This window comes from Battus philenor, unplaced genomic scaffold (genome assembly GCF_028537555.1).
Source record: "Battus philenor isolate CCGP_79_NKW_IND1 unplaced genomic scaffold, ilBatPhil1.0.hap1 SCAF_11, whole genome shotgun sequence".
Lineage (NCBI taxonomy): Eukaryota > Metazoa > Arthropoda > Insecta > Lepidoptera > Papilionidae > Battus > Battus philenor.
The window spans coordinates 4,931,327-4,952,037 of record NW_027181673.1 but is presented as its reverse complement, the minus strand read 5'-3'; the positions used below and the strand labels follow the sequence as shown (position 1 = coordinate 4,952,037).

The window sequence follows — 20,711 nt, the reverse complement described above, 5'->3', positions numbered from 1 at the left end:
ATTTTAAATAAAACTTTTTAAAATGTATAAATACTTAAATATCGGATTATGTCTAAACTTTTATTATTATTTATTACATGTTTGCTTTGGTCAAATTTTAGTTACCTGTCTGAGTTGTCATTTTGAGTTTGACAAATTAATACTCAATAGCGAAAGAAAGACGCCTGTTTTTGCCAAATTAAAATATTCAAATAAAATCAATGGGGATTGTTTAATGGATCAAAGAATTTATTATATGACTAGAGGTTTTGTTAGCGCTTTCTTCAACTTGTCTGGTGTGAAAATTCTGAATCAAAATAAAAGACAACATGGATTCGTGTATGGGTGTTGAGCAAGATTTGGACAAAGCAACATCAAAATTCAATGCTTTAAATGAGCATACGAATAAAGTGTTAGAAGATATTATCAGCCAAGTTGAAGATTTGAAAAAGGAGATATCTAAACGTAAGTATTTTATCAGCCTCTTTGTTTCATAATGACCTATTTGTTTACATAGCGCGAGATGAAAAATGCAATAGTTGTGTTTTGTATTATTGAATGGTTAACGATTACAAACATAAATCACAATTGGACTACGACAGGTCATCGTGAAAAACATAAACAAAACAATTATTTGAAAACTATTTGATTTATGTAAAAATTAATGGATCTATAATTTTGGAAGATGTGGGAATTTGTCGGCCATTGTCATGTTACCCTGATACGAATAGCTTGATTATTATTAAATATAATCTATTCAATATGTGCAATGACAACTGATGTCACTATCCCTTTTATAAGTTTTTTCTTGTTTTATTTTTCATGTGAGATAAAAATGTTTAAAATAATATGGGAATAGCTTTATTTACTCTAACTTTCATAAATATACTATAACATTGTTGTAAATGCAACCTCAGCCTCCTATTTTCTCAAGGTGGCTGGTAAGAATAAACTGATGGTTTTGGTAAAAATGTAAATTATACAGAGATGTCATTATTAGTAATGATTATTCAGATGTGATTTTTACTTGTCTAAATTTAAAATAAATAATATCTGGTGAAATAAATACATTTTGTTTATGTAACTGGTGAACATACAGAGGACTTAGCCCTCCATTTTTTTATTGAATTGTTTTGTGTGAGGAAGATATATTGTATGTGTATTGACTTTATTAGGTACATAATACAATTTGTCTTCATTATCGAAAGGATTCCAAAATATTAAAAAATAAATTAATGTATTTGTCAATGAATGAATATTAAAAGGTTGACTGGCACATAAAAAATTGTATTTTTTTGGTGGTAATTTGCTGCCTTTGTTCCTTCACTGTTTGGCATGGTCAATGGAAAATGACATGTGAGAGTTAATATTTCATTAATATTTGGTGTTATTCAATATTTTAATGCTTTATTGTTCTATTAAAGTTACAGAGTAAAAGATATTTATAATTTTCATCATAGTGAAAAGCTGTGTAGTTGGCAATATTGTATCTCTGTATCTGTTACAGTCTGGTTATTGATTTTAAAGGTTATAGTGCCTCTATTTTACTGTTAAGGAGAGCTTTGGGTCAGTTGCACTAGCTATTTTTTTTTTCATTTATTAAGATTCACAAAAATCATATAAAGATAATATTTTTTAAAAGAAATTTATTAATTAATGAATGTTTATTGTTTATGATCCTGTGGTGAGTAGTATTTCCAGAGGAAGCAATTTTAAACTATATTTTTATTGTAATTGGATATAATATATCCTACTTTGTTTCGGGCTGATCTAACTTATAGGCACCTGGGTGTTGCAAGCAGATTGTCCAAAAACAGTTGAAAGGTTAAAGTAGCAAAGCTCTTCCAGGGAAGCCTTGGCTTGAGCCGCTTAGTACTACTATTTAGGTGAATTGGGGTACTAATGTATAACAACAAGTCTTATTTTTACAATTATCACTATGTGAATACTACTTATTATCATTAGTAGTACTGAAAAAATTTAAATTATTTAAATGTAATCTACAATGTGGTTCTAGAAATCTATTTCATTTAATGTTTTTTTCTCATTGATACCACCATACTATGAAAAAAGTCAAGATCTTTGTGCATCTTACTTGGAGTATTCTGCATATAGCTAAAATAAATACTAAATTTGTTCACGCATGCATCAATTTTATTATTTATTATATTTTAATAAATAATGTATAATATATACATTCATTATGATATAACCTTATAAAATTATATTATGTAATAGCCATTAGTATGACCATATGAGTTGATTTTAAGTGAGTCTCTTCCTTTTCAATTTGATAATACATTTTCATTTTATTTTTCATGATTTATGATATTAACTAGTTTCATCTACTACTATTAATTTATTTCTGCACCATCTGAATGGTTAACTGTCAGAGAATGACTTCAACATTAAGTTTGCCTCTGTACAAAAATATATATAAAAAGTTTTTGAATTAATAATTATATGGACAATGGTATACTTATATTATTGACCAAAGTGTTAAGAGTAAAACAATTTTACCATATAGTAATGAATATAAAATCATAAATGAAGTGGAAAGTTGTTTTGAGCATGTAATAAAAAATGTATGAATTATGTAAAAAAAACATTCTTTTTGATTTTCTCCAGAACCCCCTGACAGTCCTTTGACACAAACCCAGGCAATGGTGTTGAGTGACCTTGCAGCTAATGTGAAGCAGACAGTTTTTCAAATGTCTACAGGTAAGTTATATGAGTTTTTTAATTATTTGAAAAGTCAATCTGGTTATGACTTTGTTAGCTTCATTAAAATCAATTTACCATTTTTAAGGTAGTTTTTAAGCTGTACAGATGTTAAAGGAGTTATTCTTAAGCTTGTCTGTATGGTGGTAAGTAAATCTGTATAACTTACTAGAATAGTTTCCCCACTGGTCAAGAGCGAACATCAAATCATATCTAGACTGAGTTTCCAAAGAACCTTTAGCAGGATCATTTAACATGTGGTTAGGTGGCATTGTACGGAGCCCTTCCTAGACTTGATATGTGACGTGTTAGTTCTAAGCACAATATATGGCCTTCAGTGTAATAGACCAAGTACCACACTTAATCAACAGAATGTTGAGAAGTTATTTGCTTTATTTTATTATATTATTCCAAAATAGTATTAAAGAATTGATATTGTCATAGTTATTTATAGAAGTCGCAACCAATATCTTAGCTAAAGTAACTTTTTCGACAATATCTGGTTATGTGATCTCCTATAATTTTGATATATAACTAACAATTATATTTTTGTTCAGATCATCGTGAACTGCATGCAACAGTTTCTCGAGTTGGCAAGTCTATTGACCGCCATTTTGTTGCTGATTATGCCTCTGTGGCGCCAAAAGCAGAGTCCTTTTGTTCAGATACCAATAGGCCCATTATGGAGCAAGCTATCGCTCAGCATTTATATAGACAGGTAAGATAATATTAAAAACTGTATTAAATAATTAATTTGGGATGTTATTAGTTTACATTAACATGTTTTATGGTTATATTCTAATATATAAAAATGTTGCATTCCCTTATTATTTTTTAATTTCATTCAAACATATATTGACTAAATTATTATTGTTTTTATATTAATATTTATATTACCATGTTTAAAGTTTTCTATGAAACTGAACAACTTTTTGCCCTGGCAATCTAAAAGTCCAGTTAATTTTTTAAGAATAATCACTCTATTGATTTGAATTTTTCATTATTAACAATATTCAATTTAAAATAGGTAGGGACAGGCAATTTTTGTGTTATTTACATTGGAAAGAAACGTGTTTTTAATTAAATTTTCATTACATATTTCTTTGTCGAAAATATACGATTTTTAATATTGTGTGTACCCAACACATTTTGTGATTACATAAAAATTTTAATTTATAGATATAAAAAAAACACTTGGGTGTTTCTGTATTGTATATTTGCTTTCATTTAATATTAAGGGTTTACTATGTTTTTTTTTTTTGCATAAAGATTTAATTAGGATACCTTTTTTGTTGTACATAATTTAAATAGGAATGCATGCACATCTCTCATTAATAGTTATAAAATTTGCTGTAATTGTTTATCGTCAGTAAAATGAACTAATAAAAAGATAGGTTTTAGTTGAATATATGAGATTAAATATATTAAGTTGATTATTTAACATGTGATGAGTTATGTCAAACATTACAAAGCAAAATTTTTCGTATGGCTATACTACTGTTAAACTACAATGAATTATAAATTGTTCAGCAGAAATATTATTCATGTCATTAAAATTTCCCAGGGTCTGGAGGATGTTGGAGATGTGTTCGTGTCTGAAGCAAAGGTGGAGTCTGTAGAGCGTACTTGTGCGTTCGCGTTGCTGCAGCGGTGTGCGGCTGCGCTTGCTGAGGGCGACCCTGCGCCCGCTCTGCAGTGGGTGCAGCGACGAGCTCACCAACTGCAGCATTCACCACTGCCTTTCGCACTACATACTGTGCATACCCTTAAGGTGACTTCATATTATTCTCGCTAATATGTCTTAGACAGGGTAGAGCACTGGGTATTTTAAATAAAACATTATATTTCGTGCAATTTGTATAAATTGTGAATAATGTATCGAAAGAAACTCTAAACCAAACATAACCTTGTGTAAAGTATAAATATAATTTTTACATTTCATATCTAACTTATTAGGTTAAAAGTAGGTGTTATAAATTATAAATGTTATTAGTTATAAATTGCTAATAAATTAAGTTTAAATAGGTACCACTTACTTGGTTTTTGCTATTAATGACTTTGTATTATTTTAATGTATAAGTTTTACTATATGCGGCATGTAGTATTAGTCAAATGTACGATAAAGTTGTCATATTAAAAGAATAAATATAAAGTTAGCTTTAATCTTGCCGTTCCAATACCTCTACAAATCTCAACAGCCGTATGTCACTGGTGACCTCGGGAAGGCACTTACGTGAACCGAGTAGTACAGGATTACCCACTCTGTACTAAGTTCCGATCATAAACCTTTCCTTGGTTTGTTGATGGACTGAGCTTGCTGGCGGGAGACATTTTTTACTTCTGCTTTTTCACGATTAGTCTGGTAACTATTAGCAGATATTTTGTGGAGTGTATGTCAGAATAGGGTTGAGTTCCAGCGAAATTTTCACACAGAGCTACATCCGTTAATGCAGCTTTAGGATGTTATGCTTCTTTAGGCAATAAGCGTTATTTGCTCATGTAAAACGGCTTATTAGTTTGGATGTTCAGTAATCCGTAATAATAATAATTGTGTTACAGGTGGCTCGCGAGCAGGGCGTGGGCGCTGCAATAGAGTACGCTCGTGAGCAGTTCCCGGCGCACGCGGCGCGACATGAGCGCCAGCTGGCGGCCGCGGTGTGCGCTTTGGCTTGGCTCACTCCTGGTGCCGGTCCACCGCCGCCGCATTACAATAGACTCCTGGACCCCCGCGCGCTAGGTACACGTCCTCACTGTCAACCTTTAATATATCTCATAGCTTTATTTCTTCATCATTCATTTTTTTCAAATAAGGGACGCGTTTGGAACCCTCATAACATTAACTTGAAAGATGCCTTATTAGAGCTTAGGTATGAATTGTTTCAGTACCGTATCTTTCTTTCTTTCATTTTTTTTCGTTCCCTCTATTTGGTGTGGGACTGGGATATAACAATTAGGGTATTGAGATTTTCAGATATATTTTATTATTAACATTTGCCTTCTTTCTTCCTTCACAGTATCTTTCATGCTTTTTCTTTCTATCATCCATCATAAAAAATTTTACTCCATAAGCGTTATTGTTATTCAACCATCGTCTTTCATCTTTCTTCCCACTCTCAAAGCATCACATGTTTTTTTATCACATTTATGTTTCCTAGTTTTATGTTTTGACTTTTGTATCTTACTTTTTATTATATTCTACAACTAATTTACGATTATTCATCCTTAGTACTTTATCTATTCTGGAATATTTTTTTTTTTTTTTTTTTTTTTTTTTTTTTTTAAATGACCCCCGCTATTGGGGGCCTCTCGTTCCCCTATCTTGAGTGGGACAGGGACTTAATCTTTTAATATAATTTTTTCACAGAATTTTTATTGTCTTTCTCTTCTATCGTTCTTCACATAATCTTTCAGTCTTGTCTATCTTTCATGTTACATTTCGTCTTTCTTTCTCATTCGCTCTATTCTTCTGACATTCTTCCCTTTTTTCTCCTTTTTACATTTATGATTTTAATTTCATTTAACATTGTTTAACATTTATCTTATACTATTATTTTACATTTTTGTTCTTCTAGCTTTTTATTTTGTTTTATATTTTTTATACAATGTTTGTTTTGTTTCTGTCGATGGCTTTTTTTGCGATTTCTCGACATAGGGATAAAAATGTCTTTTTATTTTCGCCACTGATCAGGGAGGGTATTGTCTCCTCCCTGACTTGAATTCCAGACCGGCACTCGAAGCCGAACCGGAGTCCCCCGAATGCGGGACACCGGGCCACAAGGTGGATCACGGTCTGGTCCACGCCCGGTTCACAGAAGCACGAGGGGTCCTCCTTGAGCTTAAACCTATGAAGGTACTCAGAGAACCCCCCGTGCCCCGTGAAGAGCTGGGCCGAGACCGCGTCCACCTCTCTGGAATATTTTTACATTCCTTTGATCTTACCGACACTATTGATTTTAATAGTTATAGTCTAATTTTTATTTCTATTTAGGATATTGTTGTAGGAGGAGTAACCACATAAATTTCGTCTGAATTGTTGTGGGCTTTTCACAGAACAGGGTTTGTTGTTGGTTTGGGTTATTTGGAACTCTCGTAGCAATGAGTTCAAATATACCATTATAGGGGATTACACAATTGCTCACTTTAAATGATCCTATGTGGACTATTAATATGAATATTTAAAATATTTCTTTCCTTTCATTATATTAAATTAATTGTGGATAAATCAGATTTTTAAGAGACTGTTAGTGTTCTATTACATAGAAAATCGTCATAACTTACAAAGGTTAAAATCTTACATTATGAAATTTAGTTTACACAAATATATTGTTTTTGTATTAAACTAAATTTCATTTTTCTATGTTGTTTTATAGATAAAACTTAAGGAAAATCAAGGAGAATGTTATATTATATATGACAATATCAAATGGCACAATGGTGTAATAGGGTATTAAGGTTTGCAAGTATTTTTATATTTCGCCGAATAGTCAGGCGCCATGGCCATTGTTTGTAGCGCATTCAGTTTTGTTTCCACGAATTTCGTTCAGTTATCTTGTTAATTTTTTAAATTATATTTTACAAGTTATTCCTTAAGTTTTCACCTCCGATACTAAGTCTGAACTTAATAAGGAAAACTGCCATTTAATAACAAAATAGAACATTAAGAATGCCTTTTAAATTTGATATTTTAATCTTGTTTACATTTAACAATTTACAGTTAATTAACAATATTTAAGAAGACTAGTTATAAAAACAGCAGACGGCTTATTACAGAATAATATGCAAACCAGGCTAGAAGTTGTATCTATTTCCTAGACTTTACTTTGCCTAATAAGCTGTCTGCAAAACAATGTAAACATCCGACGTCCCTTCCAAAGAACTGAAAAATGTGACGGACATTGGATGGCCGTAACGTCAGTCCTGAGTTAGGCTCCGGAATAATCGCTGCTTACTAAAGCTCTGATCCACAGAGCCGCCAAATCGACTCTTAGATAAATTATACAATAGAATAAGACATATATATTCTTGTATAACTTTTTTAGAAAGAAGTCTCGTATTTATGAAACTCGACTGACTGAAAATTAAGTTATGATCACATTAGAATCTAATCTCAGAACTTTTATTTAGTTTTAGTTTTTTTTTGTTGTGTCCAGAGAATGTTGAAAGGCATACAAATTATTGTTGTAAACAATTTTTGCTTGTGTATTTTTGCGCTCATTTATGATTAATGTTAATTCAGAATTAGTGTAATACAATCTAGAATTGCAGGTCACTTAAATTTAAAAAATGGGGGACCCTAACAGGGGACATAAATAGTAACATTTGTTGTTATGCACACATTCTTTTACTTTATGATCTTATAAATATTGTTGAAATACTTTTAAATATGGAGGTTTATTTTAATAAATAAAGACTATTTTAGTCATTACATTAATATAAGACTATATTTTCCAAATTTCCAAATAATTTCAACGTCGTTCACATTAATGCCCAGGGCATCCCCGCTCACTACCCTGATCTTGTGGCTTCCTTTAGCAATAGTCCCGTGGATGCAGTTCTTATCTCAGAATCTTTCTTGAAACCCTCTCTCCTCTCTTCCCAATTCTTACTTCCTGGTTTCACTCTTATACGCAACGATCGGACGGGCAAGGGAGGCGGCGGTGTCGCTATTTATCTTCGGGAGGACATTACACACACAGTTATCGATGTATCCCCAAGCAAGTACACCTTTTCTGCTGAACATCTTTTTATTGAGATAATTCTCAACTACAAGAAAATTTTACTTGCTGTGTTCTATTCTCCTTCTCTGCATATTGATTATTTCAACTCGCTCGAGAACCTGTTGTGTAATGTCTGCCCTAATTATGAACACGTTCTTTTGCTAGGCGACTTTAATACGTGTCTACTTAAAAATGATGCACGGACTCAAAAACTGCAGTCTCTCTTGTCCTCTGTCAATTTGGATATACTTCCGCTTTCCGCTACCCATCATTCCCCCCACTGTACTCCTTCCCTTCTAGATCTTATGATCACTTCCTCCCTAGATAAAATTGCTATCCATGGCCAGTTTCCTGCCCCCTTTTCGTACCATGATCTTGTCTACCTTTCTTTTAAAACTCGTACTCCCAAACCTAAACCCAACTTTCGACTCTTGCGTAATTTCAGTGGTATCAATCTCGAGGCTTTGAGACGTGATGCAGTCCATATTGATTGGAGTGTTGTTATTGATGCCGACCGCATTGACGTGAAGGTTCAAGAATTTCAGAGGCTCATTTTCCAGCTCTATGATGCTCATGCCCCAATCAAGAAAATTAGATTAAGACATGCACCTGCGCCTTGGATCACGCAGGATATTAGTGATGCGATGTTAAAACGGGACAGCGCCAAGCGTCGCTACAATAAATGTTCTTCAGACATAAACCTCGGTCGCTACAAGTATTGGAGAAACTTCTGCAGTCGTCTGTGTAGGGATGCGAGAAGACGCCATATACATAATTCCATCGTTGGCTCTAGCCCAGCAAAAACTTGGTCATTTCTGAGGTCACTAGGCATCGGTAAGACTTCAAATTCCTTTAGTGGCTCTGTGGATTTGAATGCACTAAATGTCCACTTTTCCTCGGTGCCTGTGACCTTAGATGCCAGTGTTAAAGCTCGCACATTGGGGCATCTCAATGACCAGCCACGCCCTCTTTGCTCTTCTTTTCAATTAACTACTGTTGCGGAGGAGGACGTTAAGAAGCATATTCTCGCTATCACTTCTACAGCCGTGGGCAATGATGATATATCCTCCCGCATGATCTCTCTCCTACTTCCACAACTCTTACCCATTCTCTGTCACATCTTTAATTACTCCTTAGTAAATAGTTGTTTTCCATCAGCCTGGAAGCGTGCAAATATTATTCCTCTTCCAAAAGTCTCCAATCCTACGTCCTTTTCCAATTTTCGTCCCATATCTTTATTGCCTTACCTTTCCAAAGTCCTCGAACACATTGTCCACAATCAGCTGTCTTCTTATCTTACATCAAATAGTCTACTTTCTCCCTTCCAGTCAGGTTTCCGGTCAGGTCACAGTACTGTGACAGCGCTGCTAAAGGTCACAGATGATATACGTCTTGCAATGGAGGACAAGTCTCTGACGATATTAACACTACTCGACTTTAGCAGCGCTTTCAATTCTGTAGACTTTGATGTCCTTCTCGCTATTCTTCGCTCTCTTAACGTCTCTCCTCTTGCTTTGGCGTGGTTTGAGTCTTACCTTCGTGGTCGTTCTCAGCGGATCCACTCTGATGATGTCTCCTCAGACTGGTGCGATCTCGGTGCGGGTGTGCCGCAGGGTGGTGTACTGTCACCACTCCTGTTTTCCGTTTTTATAAACACAGTCACCACTGTAATTTTGTCTAACTTCCATATTTATGCAGACGACTTGCAGATCTATCGGCATTTCAAAATCTCTGATCTTGATGATGCTATTGCTCTTATCAATGCCGATCTGGAGCGGATCTCTACTTGGGCTAAGTCATTCGGACTAGTAGTAAACCCGAAAAAGTCACAGGCTTTGCTTATTGGGAGCGCATATATGTATAAGCGTCTTGGCGCTGTCACTGCTATCCGTCCATTGCTTTACGATGGCGTTATTATACCTTTTAGCAAATCTGCAAAGAATCTAGGGGTAATCATCGATTCCAATTTGTCTTGGCTCCCGCACGTCAATGAGGTCAGCAAAAAATTACATTTTTCACTTCACTCGCTCAAATGCCTCCAGAACTTTTTACCTCTGAAAACCAAGATCTCCCTCGTACAGACTCTCCTTTTCCCCATTCTTGACTACGCTGACGCGTGCTACCTGGATGCCACTGAGAAGCTTCTAAACAAACTAGAGCGTCTCCAAAATGTATGTATTAGATTTATTTTCGGTTTACGTAAGTACGATCATATTTCCCAGTTCCGATCGCAACTCAAGTGGCTTCCAATTCGTCACCGCAGGAACGCTCATGTTCTTTCTACTCTCTATAACATCCTATACAATCCCTCTGCTCCTTCTTATCTCCGTAACCTCTTCCACTTCTCCCGGGCCCAGGACAAACCTTGTCGTACGAACGTAAGGACGTCACTGGCCATCCCCACCCATCACTCTGATTTCTTTTCCTATTCCTTCACTGTCCATGCTGCAAGATTATGGAACGCTCTCCCCTACGAAGTACGTGATTGTCCATCATTACCTGTATTTAAAAAGCGAGTCAAAGAGCACTATTTATCGCTAGTTGTCTAGTATATATAATATTTTTAGTTATATATGTTATATATGTATTTATGCTTATATTATGTATATATATTATTTATTATGCTTATTTATGTAAGTTTATAATATGTAAGTATACATTTATGTTCATGTTAAGTATATAATTATGGTCAAAAGTCGTATCTATTGTAAATGTTTCAATTTAATTATTGTGCACGTTGTGTCTGCCTTACTTTTTATGAATCTCCTTCCGTAGGCCTACTGGAAGAAATTTCTGGTTAGAAATAAGTAGTGCCTGTTGTGTCAGTTATATTTGTATTGTTACTTTAGTGTTTTTATTGTGTACAATAAACTGTTAAATAAATAAATAAATAAATAAGAATGCCCCATAGCCATGCGGGTTATTTCGCACAACTGTGTTTCGTATCACTAAGGATATTTATTTCATGGAATCAATACCCGCTAAAATATAATTTTTAAATTATTAGTGTTTATTTTTATTCTTTTTTATGTAGGTATTTGTGTTTGTGATCAATTATTTATGATTATTGTCAGATTTTCTCTTCGGATGCTTCTAAACGATTTGTATTCGTGTTTTATGAGGTCTATATATGATGATGTACCAGGAGCGGAAGCCGCGGAGCTATTCCTGCGTGAGGCGTGTGCGTTGCTGCGTTTGGCGCCACTGTCACCGCTGGCCGGCGCCGTGGTGGCAGGCGCTCGGGTACTCCCCGCACTGCACGACATCAGAGCCAAGATGTCGCACCAGCACGTCGCAGCCGCTTGGGGCGATGACGAGCTGCCACTTGAGGTGAGCTTACTTATTGTCTTTTTGACATCACTTGTCATGGACGTGGACCAAAGGCGCATGTATGCATCTGCCGATTTTGATGATCTAAAATTCTGATATATAATTTATTTAATTATGTTGTAAATTGTTTTGAATTTATTGAGTGACAAGCCAGCGCTAGCCACGGTTCGTGCCTATAGATTGTTTTAGAGTATTTAAAACTATGTGGCCTGGAGAAATCTAAATCTAAAACCAAATCGTGCGTTTTTCAATGTAACACCACCATCTAACTTTAAGTGGGCAATAAAATAATTACGTAATAAAATATTAAATCAAAATATAATGTAGAAAAAATAATAATAAAATGTATTAACCTTCACATACCGATTGCAGATATTAAAATGAAACATTAATTGTAATAGGATTACGTTTTACGTAATTTTAATAAAATTTTATAGATGTATTGATAAATGAATTAGGACCTTTGAGGGAGTGTGCTGGTGTAAAACTTTTTACGTGATTAGTTATCATGTATAATATTTGCTGTTATCGAACTTGCAGAGAATGGTTTATGTAATATATTAGCGGAGATCTAAGCGGAAGCAGGTCGCATGGCCCAGAACAAGGGCCTAGTAAAAAGACAGTTTTTTTTCTGAAACTTGCCTAAATCTAGCTCGTTTGTTTTTCGATTAGGAGTGGTGTTGCACATATTCAAATGTTCTAAGCTATTGTATTAAAATTTTGATGATTAGGGTCTTTGAATATACGCCATAGGAGAAAGTAAAAAAATTTCGTCGACGTATAACAAAATTTCTTTGTATATAAAAGAAAGGTATCAGTTTCATCTGTTGATAGTTTTTTTTTAAGCTACTATGTTATTCGTTCGGAAGGCGCCAAGCTGGTGGTCGTTTAGGTGGATGACAAAGAGATATAGCGTGAGCAGGCGATGTTGCAGGTTGAGCTCGGAGCGGAGGGCAGCGGCTACCACTCGGTGTTCGCGTGCCCCATCCTGCGCCAGCAGGCCTCCGACCAGAACCCGCCCATGCGTCTGCTGTGCGGCCACGTCATCTCCCGCGACGCGCTCAACAAGCTCGCCCTGGGCGCCAAGTGAGTGTTTGGAATACTTCCGTATTATACCCGATATATTAAATGACAATCAACTTTAATTTACTACAAAACACCTGTTTATCAGGAACATCGCCTCCTGGGTGGGCGATGAAAAGAGTCGCCCCCAGTTCCTAAAGTTCAGCAGTGGGGTTATAAAAGAGGTATAAAATAAATCGGGTCGGGAAAGATCGCCAAAAATTGAATTTTGAAATGTGAATCACATCCTAGGGACCTAGAATTTATAAAAAAAAAATTGTAAAAGTCAAAAAAAATAACCAATATCAATAATAAAAAAAACTACTTAATTCTGATATAAAGAAGAAACCTACTTCAAAATTTTAGGAGCGGAAGTGAAGGAAGTAAGGAGACAAGTAAGTCAGGAGAATGTACGATATTGTGATGAAAAATAGATAAAGAACGAATGAGACTGTGAAGAATGTAAGGAGAGAAAGAAAATAAAATATGTAAAAAAATATTTATAGAATTAAAAGACCTTGTCACTCACAAGATACGGGTGGACGCAAAAAAAAACACTTGTTAATTATTTTTTAACTAGATTTCTGTTATCGGGACGCCAGAATACAACGTTGATTTTGATATGAAAATTATTACCGATTAGCAGACGATCAACAAAAATCAAGTGTTCTAAAGAATTTTCCCTTAACCAACCTAATTATGTACTACCACGTCACACCATATCATATCACAGGCATGGTAACTGATAGCCGTAACTTATGTAACAAATTTTAAAGAAAACATAAAGAAAGTTTGAAATCCTTAGTGGATTACGACTCGCATATTCTTGTTATTATCCACTTGAGAAGAATGATAGAAGAATTCATTGAACTGAATTTGATAGAAACTAGAACTTAACTAGATTTTGAAATGTTCATCTATAATGTCATTGTTCAACTTACAGCTACAGCAAGGGTTTCAAACGCGCATGGATTTAAGAGGTCATGATAAACTCTGACTGTTTCTTTTTATACTTTCCTTTCGTTACAAGGCCTCGTCGGTATTGAGGTCGACCTATGTATCACAGGATTCGCTAACCTCCGACCATTTTAAATAGAAGCATTATTTGAGTTTCTTCAGCTGATTATTTTCCCAGTAGTAATGCTTCTATAAATAGAAAATAATGTTGGCCAGGTAATAGCAACTGATCATACTGAGATGCGGCTCTTTCGGACGCACGAGTCGTAATGCTAGACGAGTATTATCGACAAGACGCCAGCGATCTAAGAGCTCGGCGGCCACCTAATACTGTGATATTATAATATGTAGCAGCCCGAGCCAAGGGTCCTCGAGAAACCCTAGAGCTTCGCTTTGTTAAAAAATGTTTTAGGTTAAGAATTCTAAGCGCTCTGCCACCTGTGAAATAAATAAATGTCACTCGGGCAGAAGAGTTAGTCAGATAAAAAAGCGAAACACTGAATTGCGGTTTTAATTCAAATAATTTTCGCGGAAATCCATTGCAAATCCCTGTTTTACCAACTGTTATTAACATCTATATAACCATAAGAGAATGAAAAATCAAGGTTTATTTATCAGATTACGTTCTTTTAATGCTTTTTTTTATATAAATGTTTTGGCTAAGTTGATAATTTCATTTGGAGCCTAAGAGCAAATATATTTTTTAAGTATGTGGTGGACGTTAAAATAAGGTATACATTATTGTTTCAGATTGAAATGCCCCTACTGTCCCATGGAGCAATCGCCATCCGAAGCGCGACAAATATATTTCTCTTAGGAACTTGTTATATGCACTTAGTTTTAGTTATATTTTTTGTTTATAATAACTCTTTAGGATGTATGATTAAGGCACTTTGTTATTTATGACATTGTAACAAGGCTTACTTTAGCGTGTTTTTTGTAGACCTCAATACGTTGAACATTGGCGTTAACACCTCACAGGTTTTAAACGCTGCGTAATTTTGTAAGTTTATTTTATGACAACCTTTATGTGACGATTGAAAATTAAATTACATGAATATCTTGTTTCATTTTTGTGTTTTTATTTATCCCGCAAAGTTACTTAAAATCCGATAATTTGTCTTCATCGTAATCTCTGTAGGATGTAAGCCTCCCCAATAGATTTTCGATATGACCAGTTGGAAGCAGCCTATATCCACCGCCTACCAACAACCTTTATAAGGTAGTTTGTCAACTTTGTGGACTGACGCCCAACGTTCCGCTATCTGGTCCAAGGTCTCCACTTCAGAATTTAAAGGCCCCAATGTCACATGTGACCAAGCAGGTCCACACTGCCACAACAACTTGCCAATTCACTGGGCTTTGTATCAGTTCGATTAATTTACCTTTTGAAAGGAATGTCATTTAATGACTACATACATTTACACAAAAAGTGGCCATGAAATAGAACAACATTTTTAGAGGGTTGTTCATTATTATGGCAGGACATTATGGAGGCAGTTCATTTATATGATGCCGAAGTTTCGAGTTTTCTACAGTACTACATCGGCGGTTTATTTCATGAATAAATATTAGAAATTAACGTAAACGAATTGTAAAATTGATTGATTTTTGAGGGTAGGCGAGTATTGCAAGTATTGTTGGTAAGTATCGACGATACGACATAAAAAAGAATTTGTCGCTTAAACCGCCAAGGCGTTCGGATTCTCCCAAAACTGTCGTTATCACCAAATTGTTAGCGATGTCGGCAAAGTTGGCGTACTCGTAGATGATCACCACAAAAGAGATGAACAGTCCCTTGGCAATAAGCTTGTTGAGCACCGTTCGATACCAGGTTACTGATATAAAATTAACATTCAATTTCTTTTAACAATTGTGCCTATTAAATTTGGGTAACTGACAGATTATTTTAATAAAACGAATTTTACCACCGATTTTGTTTTAGTACACTCTCCTTACATGTAAACATAACCAACCACGCGACGAAGTCATTATGCAAATATCATTTATTTAATTACATTTTCGTTCCTGTACCTTAAGGGATGTTATTAAATTAAAACACATGATACACCTCGGTACATAATTTATTTAATGGATATGTACAAAGACAAAAGATTTTAGGACAAATAAAAATTTGGCAAAATTTTCAACAATTGCAATAATATTAATAAAAAAGAGTTGTGTTTAAGCCGGCGAGTTTACCAACAGTAACAATAATAATTAATTAATTTACTTAAAATACAGCCTGGATCACACACTGCTAATTCAAGCAGTGGTTTTAACGCTCAATGGGTGTTATTTTCAGAGATTTGATATTCTTATGTATATTTATCTATAGTTATTGGGTTAGCTATGGACATTGGTTTTGTTAACTATTTTGCGAATGAATTAGAGATTGAGATGTTTGTAGTCAGTTTTTTTTCCTTTATTTAATTCATTTATTTATAACTCCATAACATTTCAGCCATAAATATGTTTAGATAAATATACAAAGTAATATCTAATTTCTGGCTACATGTAAAACAACATTAGAGCCTCAATCGTGTTAAAACTCGTTCAAATGAACGGATTTTGTAACTTAAAAAGAGATCGAATAACCGATCGAAATTAATTTGGGAAAATCCGCTCAAAGATCGTTTCACAAACCGAGCAGAACACTACCAAAACATGTTTACTAACCTAGAAAATAAATTAATTATTTTAAAATAATTTTTGCCATAGTAAAGTATGAGCCGCAACAATTTTAATATCATTTCGATATAACTTTATTAGAAAAGTTTCTTTTGTAAAGATAAACGAGTATGATAGACCCGACACCGCATACAAGTTCATGACGCAATGTATTCGAAAAGCTGTTTAAAATTATAAAATTCAAATAAACTCATTCACTTAGAAAATAAAATCGCAATGTATCACACAATTATACGCGTAGCATCTACCAGCGAAGTACTACAATTAGTCACTAATTATTGCTGTAAAATTTTATCTACATATATTTATTAACACCGAAAGAAAGGCTAGTGAGATCGTGGTCCGAGGAAAAAGTCCATGCGCTAAGATTGCCTGTTAAAAATAAATTATTTTTAAATAAAAAATTGTATTTGATAAAAAAAAATTACACGTCTGAGAAACAATGTCGGGTAACTGGTCCGGAAAATACTTATTTCACTATTAGTTGCACCATGTTCATGATCTTTTTCCCGAACCCGAAGCTATCTAAGAGAAAACAATTCATACGATTAAGATGGAAGACGCTCCTAAATACAGCAAAGATGTATTTAAATGTTTAGCAATATAATTAAATTGCCATAATATCACTTAATTTCTAATATGTCTACGAGTTACATTAAATATATTATGTATCATTTAAAATTATTGGTATCTATTTTTTGGATTCGCTTTAACGGTACATGCTATTTTACATTTGGCACAAAACATTTCTGTCTAGTTATCAGAGTTACCTCTCACAAATGGAGGATTATGGCTTAGACGAAAGAATATGTTCATACTTTTTGAAATATATCGAAAACAAAAATTGTGGAGTCGCTATCATCAAATAATTTACTCTAACAAATAATATTGCTTCATCTGTATTCAGTCACACTTATCAGTCTGGTACATATACCTAGCAGTATAATATAACTTTTATACAATTCATGCACAATTGCATTTAAATGGTAAATTTAGACAACAAAATTTAAAAAAAAATCGAATTTGGAAATAAATATTCTCTACTCTAATTTATATGATAATCTAATTGGTGTACTCGTAAAGGCTGTTATTTAAAGGGCACATTTTCTTATGCCTTATGATATGCAACATAAATAATTTATACCAAAAAAAAAATCACAAAGCACTGTGTATTCAAAGAATCAAGTAATTTATCACGGATGTTAATAGTTCCGTGAATAATTAAGGTTTACCAATATTATTCTCTTAATTAAAGATTATGAAAGCAATAGAACACAGATTATAAATACTTAAGATTATAAGCAGTGGTGATTGCGTTTTGATCACATGGTCTTTGAACACAAAATATTTTTCGCTTATAGCTAATGTATTCATAAAGATTAAATATATAACTACATTTTATATATAAGATTTTATCACTTTTTAAACACAATGAATTGGATAGATATATTTTCATCGCCCTGTATACAATGTATATATATATTTATATATCAGCGCACAGATCACACATACAATAGAAATGTTTACACCTATATTGCTCAGTTTAGAATATTATCTATATAATTTCCACCATTTCCCATAATTATATATTAGGTTATACAAAGCGAAATAATTTATATAACTATTCATAGCTTAAGTCTACAGTGTATAACATTCCCGCCGTTACTATTTCCTGTAAACGAAACCGGAATGAGGGTACGCTAATGGCAATACTTGGCATTGAAACGATTCAGTAACACAGCGAGAACGACGGAAATACAGTAACACCATTGTTTATACTTACTACAAGATATTCTTAACAGTACTATGAACGTCTAATATTAATCGGGGGATCCTAAATGCAGGAGAATCTATTCAACTATTTCCCATTCCTTTTATATTGTAATTCATACTAAATATTATCACATCTATCATATTCACTATGAAGTTACTATGTTTATGTACTATCGACTGATTTGAGGATAAATTATTATCGGAGTGTTTATTCAGATGCATTATCACCTACATTTAAAGTGTTTGCTTATTATGGAGATCACTATTGTGTTAAAAAATAATTCTTATTATTAATTTAAGTAGTAACTCGTATAAGTTGTCTCCATAATTTTTATTAATAATTTTAAGTAAAGAGGAAGCTATATTCTAGATTTCTCAGGAATTATGTGATTTATGGAAACAAAACAATACTATTAGATAGACAAAGCCCAATGGTATGGCAATTTGAAGTGGGAATGGTCAAACCAGATAATGCATAGAATAGATGGCCGCTGGGGCCTCAAGGTTCTGGAGTGGAGAGACCACTGACAGGGAAACGCAGTGTACGACTTAAATCTCTACGTAAGGTCATCGTAAAACCTTGGAACTCTGTGGGAGAGGCCCATCAGCAGCAATGGACGTCTAACAGCTAAGTAAAAATGCACCCGAATATTCAATCTCTGATTATTGACGAAGGTGTGAACTGTTTTAATAAACAGTCAACGTCCTTGTGATGTAGTCGTAAATAAAACGAATGGAAAGAGTTGATTACCTAATGAGTCGCTTCTATCTATACATAGGATTGTTATAAGTTCTTTAATAATTGAATAATTTATTATTAATATCATAAAAGACATCTGTGTACACGCTACCGAAATTATAAACGAAAATGATTGTCTTTAGTGGACTAGAGTATGGTAAACTTGATTTATCTATTCACAATTCAAACTCTATACTGTTTAATGTTTGAAGTTACGAACATTGAATGTCGTTCTATGAACGAGATATTTTACGATCAGCTGGGGCCATGCCTAAGCTTTTACCAAATTTCCTTCAAGAAAACCGTCGTATTATTTCACAAGGTAACTAAACATTAATTCTCCTAAACAAACATTGAGCAGTACGTAGAGATAACAAAGTTCCATGCCTACTATTATTAGATAAGTTATTTAGGTAAAGGTTGCTACATAGTATAGTTTCCATCTAACAGTTGCAAATAATATATAGTTGATATATATGCCTATATCGCAAATTAAATTTGATTAATAGGTAAATTGCTTTAGATAAGTAAAGCAAACGACGTCCGATGGCTAAACCATATAGGATGGTAAATGTGAAATGATAAATGTTTTGTACAATCATGGAGTACAAGCAACCCTCGTGTAATATGTAACTTTTGTAAAACATATTTATATATGGTCAGGTACCAAATGTAACACCTCGAAAGATACCACATTCCAATTTTTCACAGTAATAGCTAAATAACATATAGTTACTACTCTCTGGCAACAAAATATATAATCGAATTCATGCATGTGCAAGTGTGATTTTTATGTTTGACAAGTATTGCATTGTACCGTATACTACAATGCTTCTTTCGTTTTATTCGAAGAATACATGCATAGATAGAAATTGACGTATTTTAATCTTAATAAGAAAGTTAGGTTTACAGTGACCAGTGAGTAACATATTTTTGAACGCATGAGATATGTTCCACAATTACGTTGATTGATTACGTTGCGTGGCTTTGTAAATTAGGTTAGCGAAGCTTTATCAAAGATATAAAGCCAAATAATTCATTCTTAATTGGAAAGTTAAGTTCAGTGCCCAGTTGTAGTCATACTTCCGCAATTGTCTGACGATTTCATTGGTGGCGTGGCAAGGCTTTGAGCAGTTTTATGAAAAGTAGTTATCATATTATACAAGGGTTGCCTGTGGTAATATAGTAATGTTTACAGTTGAGTCCAATGACTTGATTGATTACATGGTGTGGCCAGGTCCATGGATAGAGATGATTTTACTGCATTCTTAAAGCGAACGAACTGACTAAAAGTTTGAATATATAAATAAGTGTATCGAACGTCGTTCACTGGTTGCGTACTCTGTAACTGGTGGCCTTCTCTCTACTGTTGGAAAGGTGAGCCCTCAGTAGATGTCGCGGTGGATGGATGGCCGGGGCGCTAGCTCGGCGCGGGCTCAGAGCGCACGCCGGCCAGATTGAGCAGCGCCTCCGCTGTGCGGCGCTCCTCGCAGCCGCCACTGTACGAGTGCTCGTCGCGGGCGCAGCGAGATATCACTAGGTGCGCTGCAGGCGGCAACTGATGGAACAACAACTTACAACTATTTGTTTTCATCAAGAAAGTATAGGTCATGTATGTAGGTTTCCCAAAACAGATGTATAATATCATAATTACTTAGCTGACATGTCTTAGTACTATTTTTACATCTATTATCATCTTCTTTACAGCTGATAGACGCCCGCCCATTGCAAGTAAACTTCCC

At 34.3% G+C, this 20,711-nt stretch overlaps 2 protein-coding genes across 4 annotated transcripts in view; one reads left to right on the top strand and one right to left on the bottom strand.

Moving 5' to 3' along the window:
• Nucleotides 1-138: 138 nt before the first annotated feature.
• Sou (required for meiotic nuclear division 5 protein souji) lies at nt 139-14,836 on the top strand. 2 transcript variants are annotated; one of them, XM_068773669.1, is made up of 8 exons: nt 139-444; nt 2,608-2,700; nt 3,258-3,418; nt 4,265-4,471; nt 5,260-5,437; nt 11,563-11,747; nt 12,682-12,833; nt 14,517-14,836. In XM_068773669.1, the coding sequence occupies exons 1-8, from the start codon at nt 309-311 to the stop codon at nt 14,581-14,583; spliced, it is 1,179 nt and encodes a 392-aa protein (XP_068629770.1). In that variant the 5' UTR covers nt 139-308; the 3' UTR covers nt 14,584-14,836. The 2 variants fall into 2 exon arrangements, with proteins under 2 accessions (XP_068629770.1, XP_068629762.1); XM_068773661.1 differs by having other exon boundaries at nt 12,670-12,833.
• Nucleotides 14,837-15,832: 996 nt separating this feature from the next.
• The window catches only part of LOC137929803 (forkhead box protein N3-like), a 39,563-nt gene continuing 34,684 nt past the window's right edge, over nt 15,833-20,711 (bottom strand). For both annotated transcript variants that reach the window (XM_068772914.1, XM_068772921.1), the window contains exon 8: nt 15,833-20,527. In XM_068772914.1, coding sequence (XP_068629015.1) covers nt 20,390-20,527 — 138 coding nt within the window. In that variant the 3' untranslated portion in view covers nt 15,833-20,389. The remainder of the gene's footprint in view (nt 20,528-20,711) is intronic.

Coding starts and splice junctions, on each gene's coding strand:
- Sou (XM_068773661.1), top strand. CDS start 309: ATGGATTCGTGTATGGGTGTTGAGCAAGATTTGGACAAAGCAACATCA. Junction 445..2,607: donor GAAAAAGGAGATATCTAAAC/GTAAGTATTTTA, acceptor GATTTTCTCCAG/AACCCCCTGACAGTCCTTTG. Junction 2,701..3,257: donor AGTTTTTCAAATGTCTACAG/GTAAGTTATATG, acceptor ATTTTTGTTCAG/ATCATCGTGAACTGCATGCA.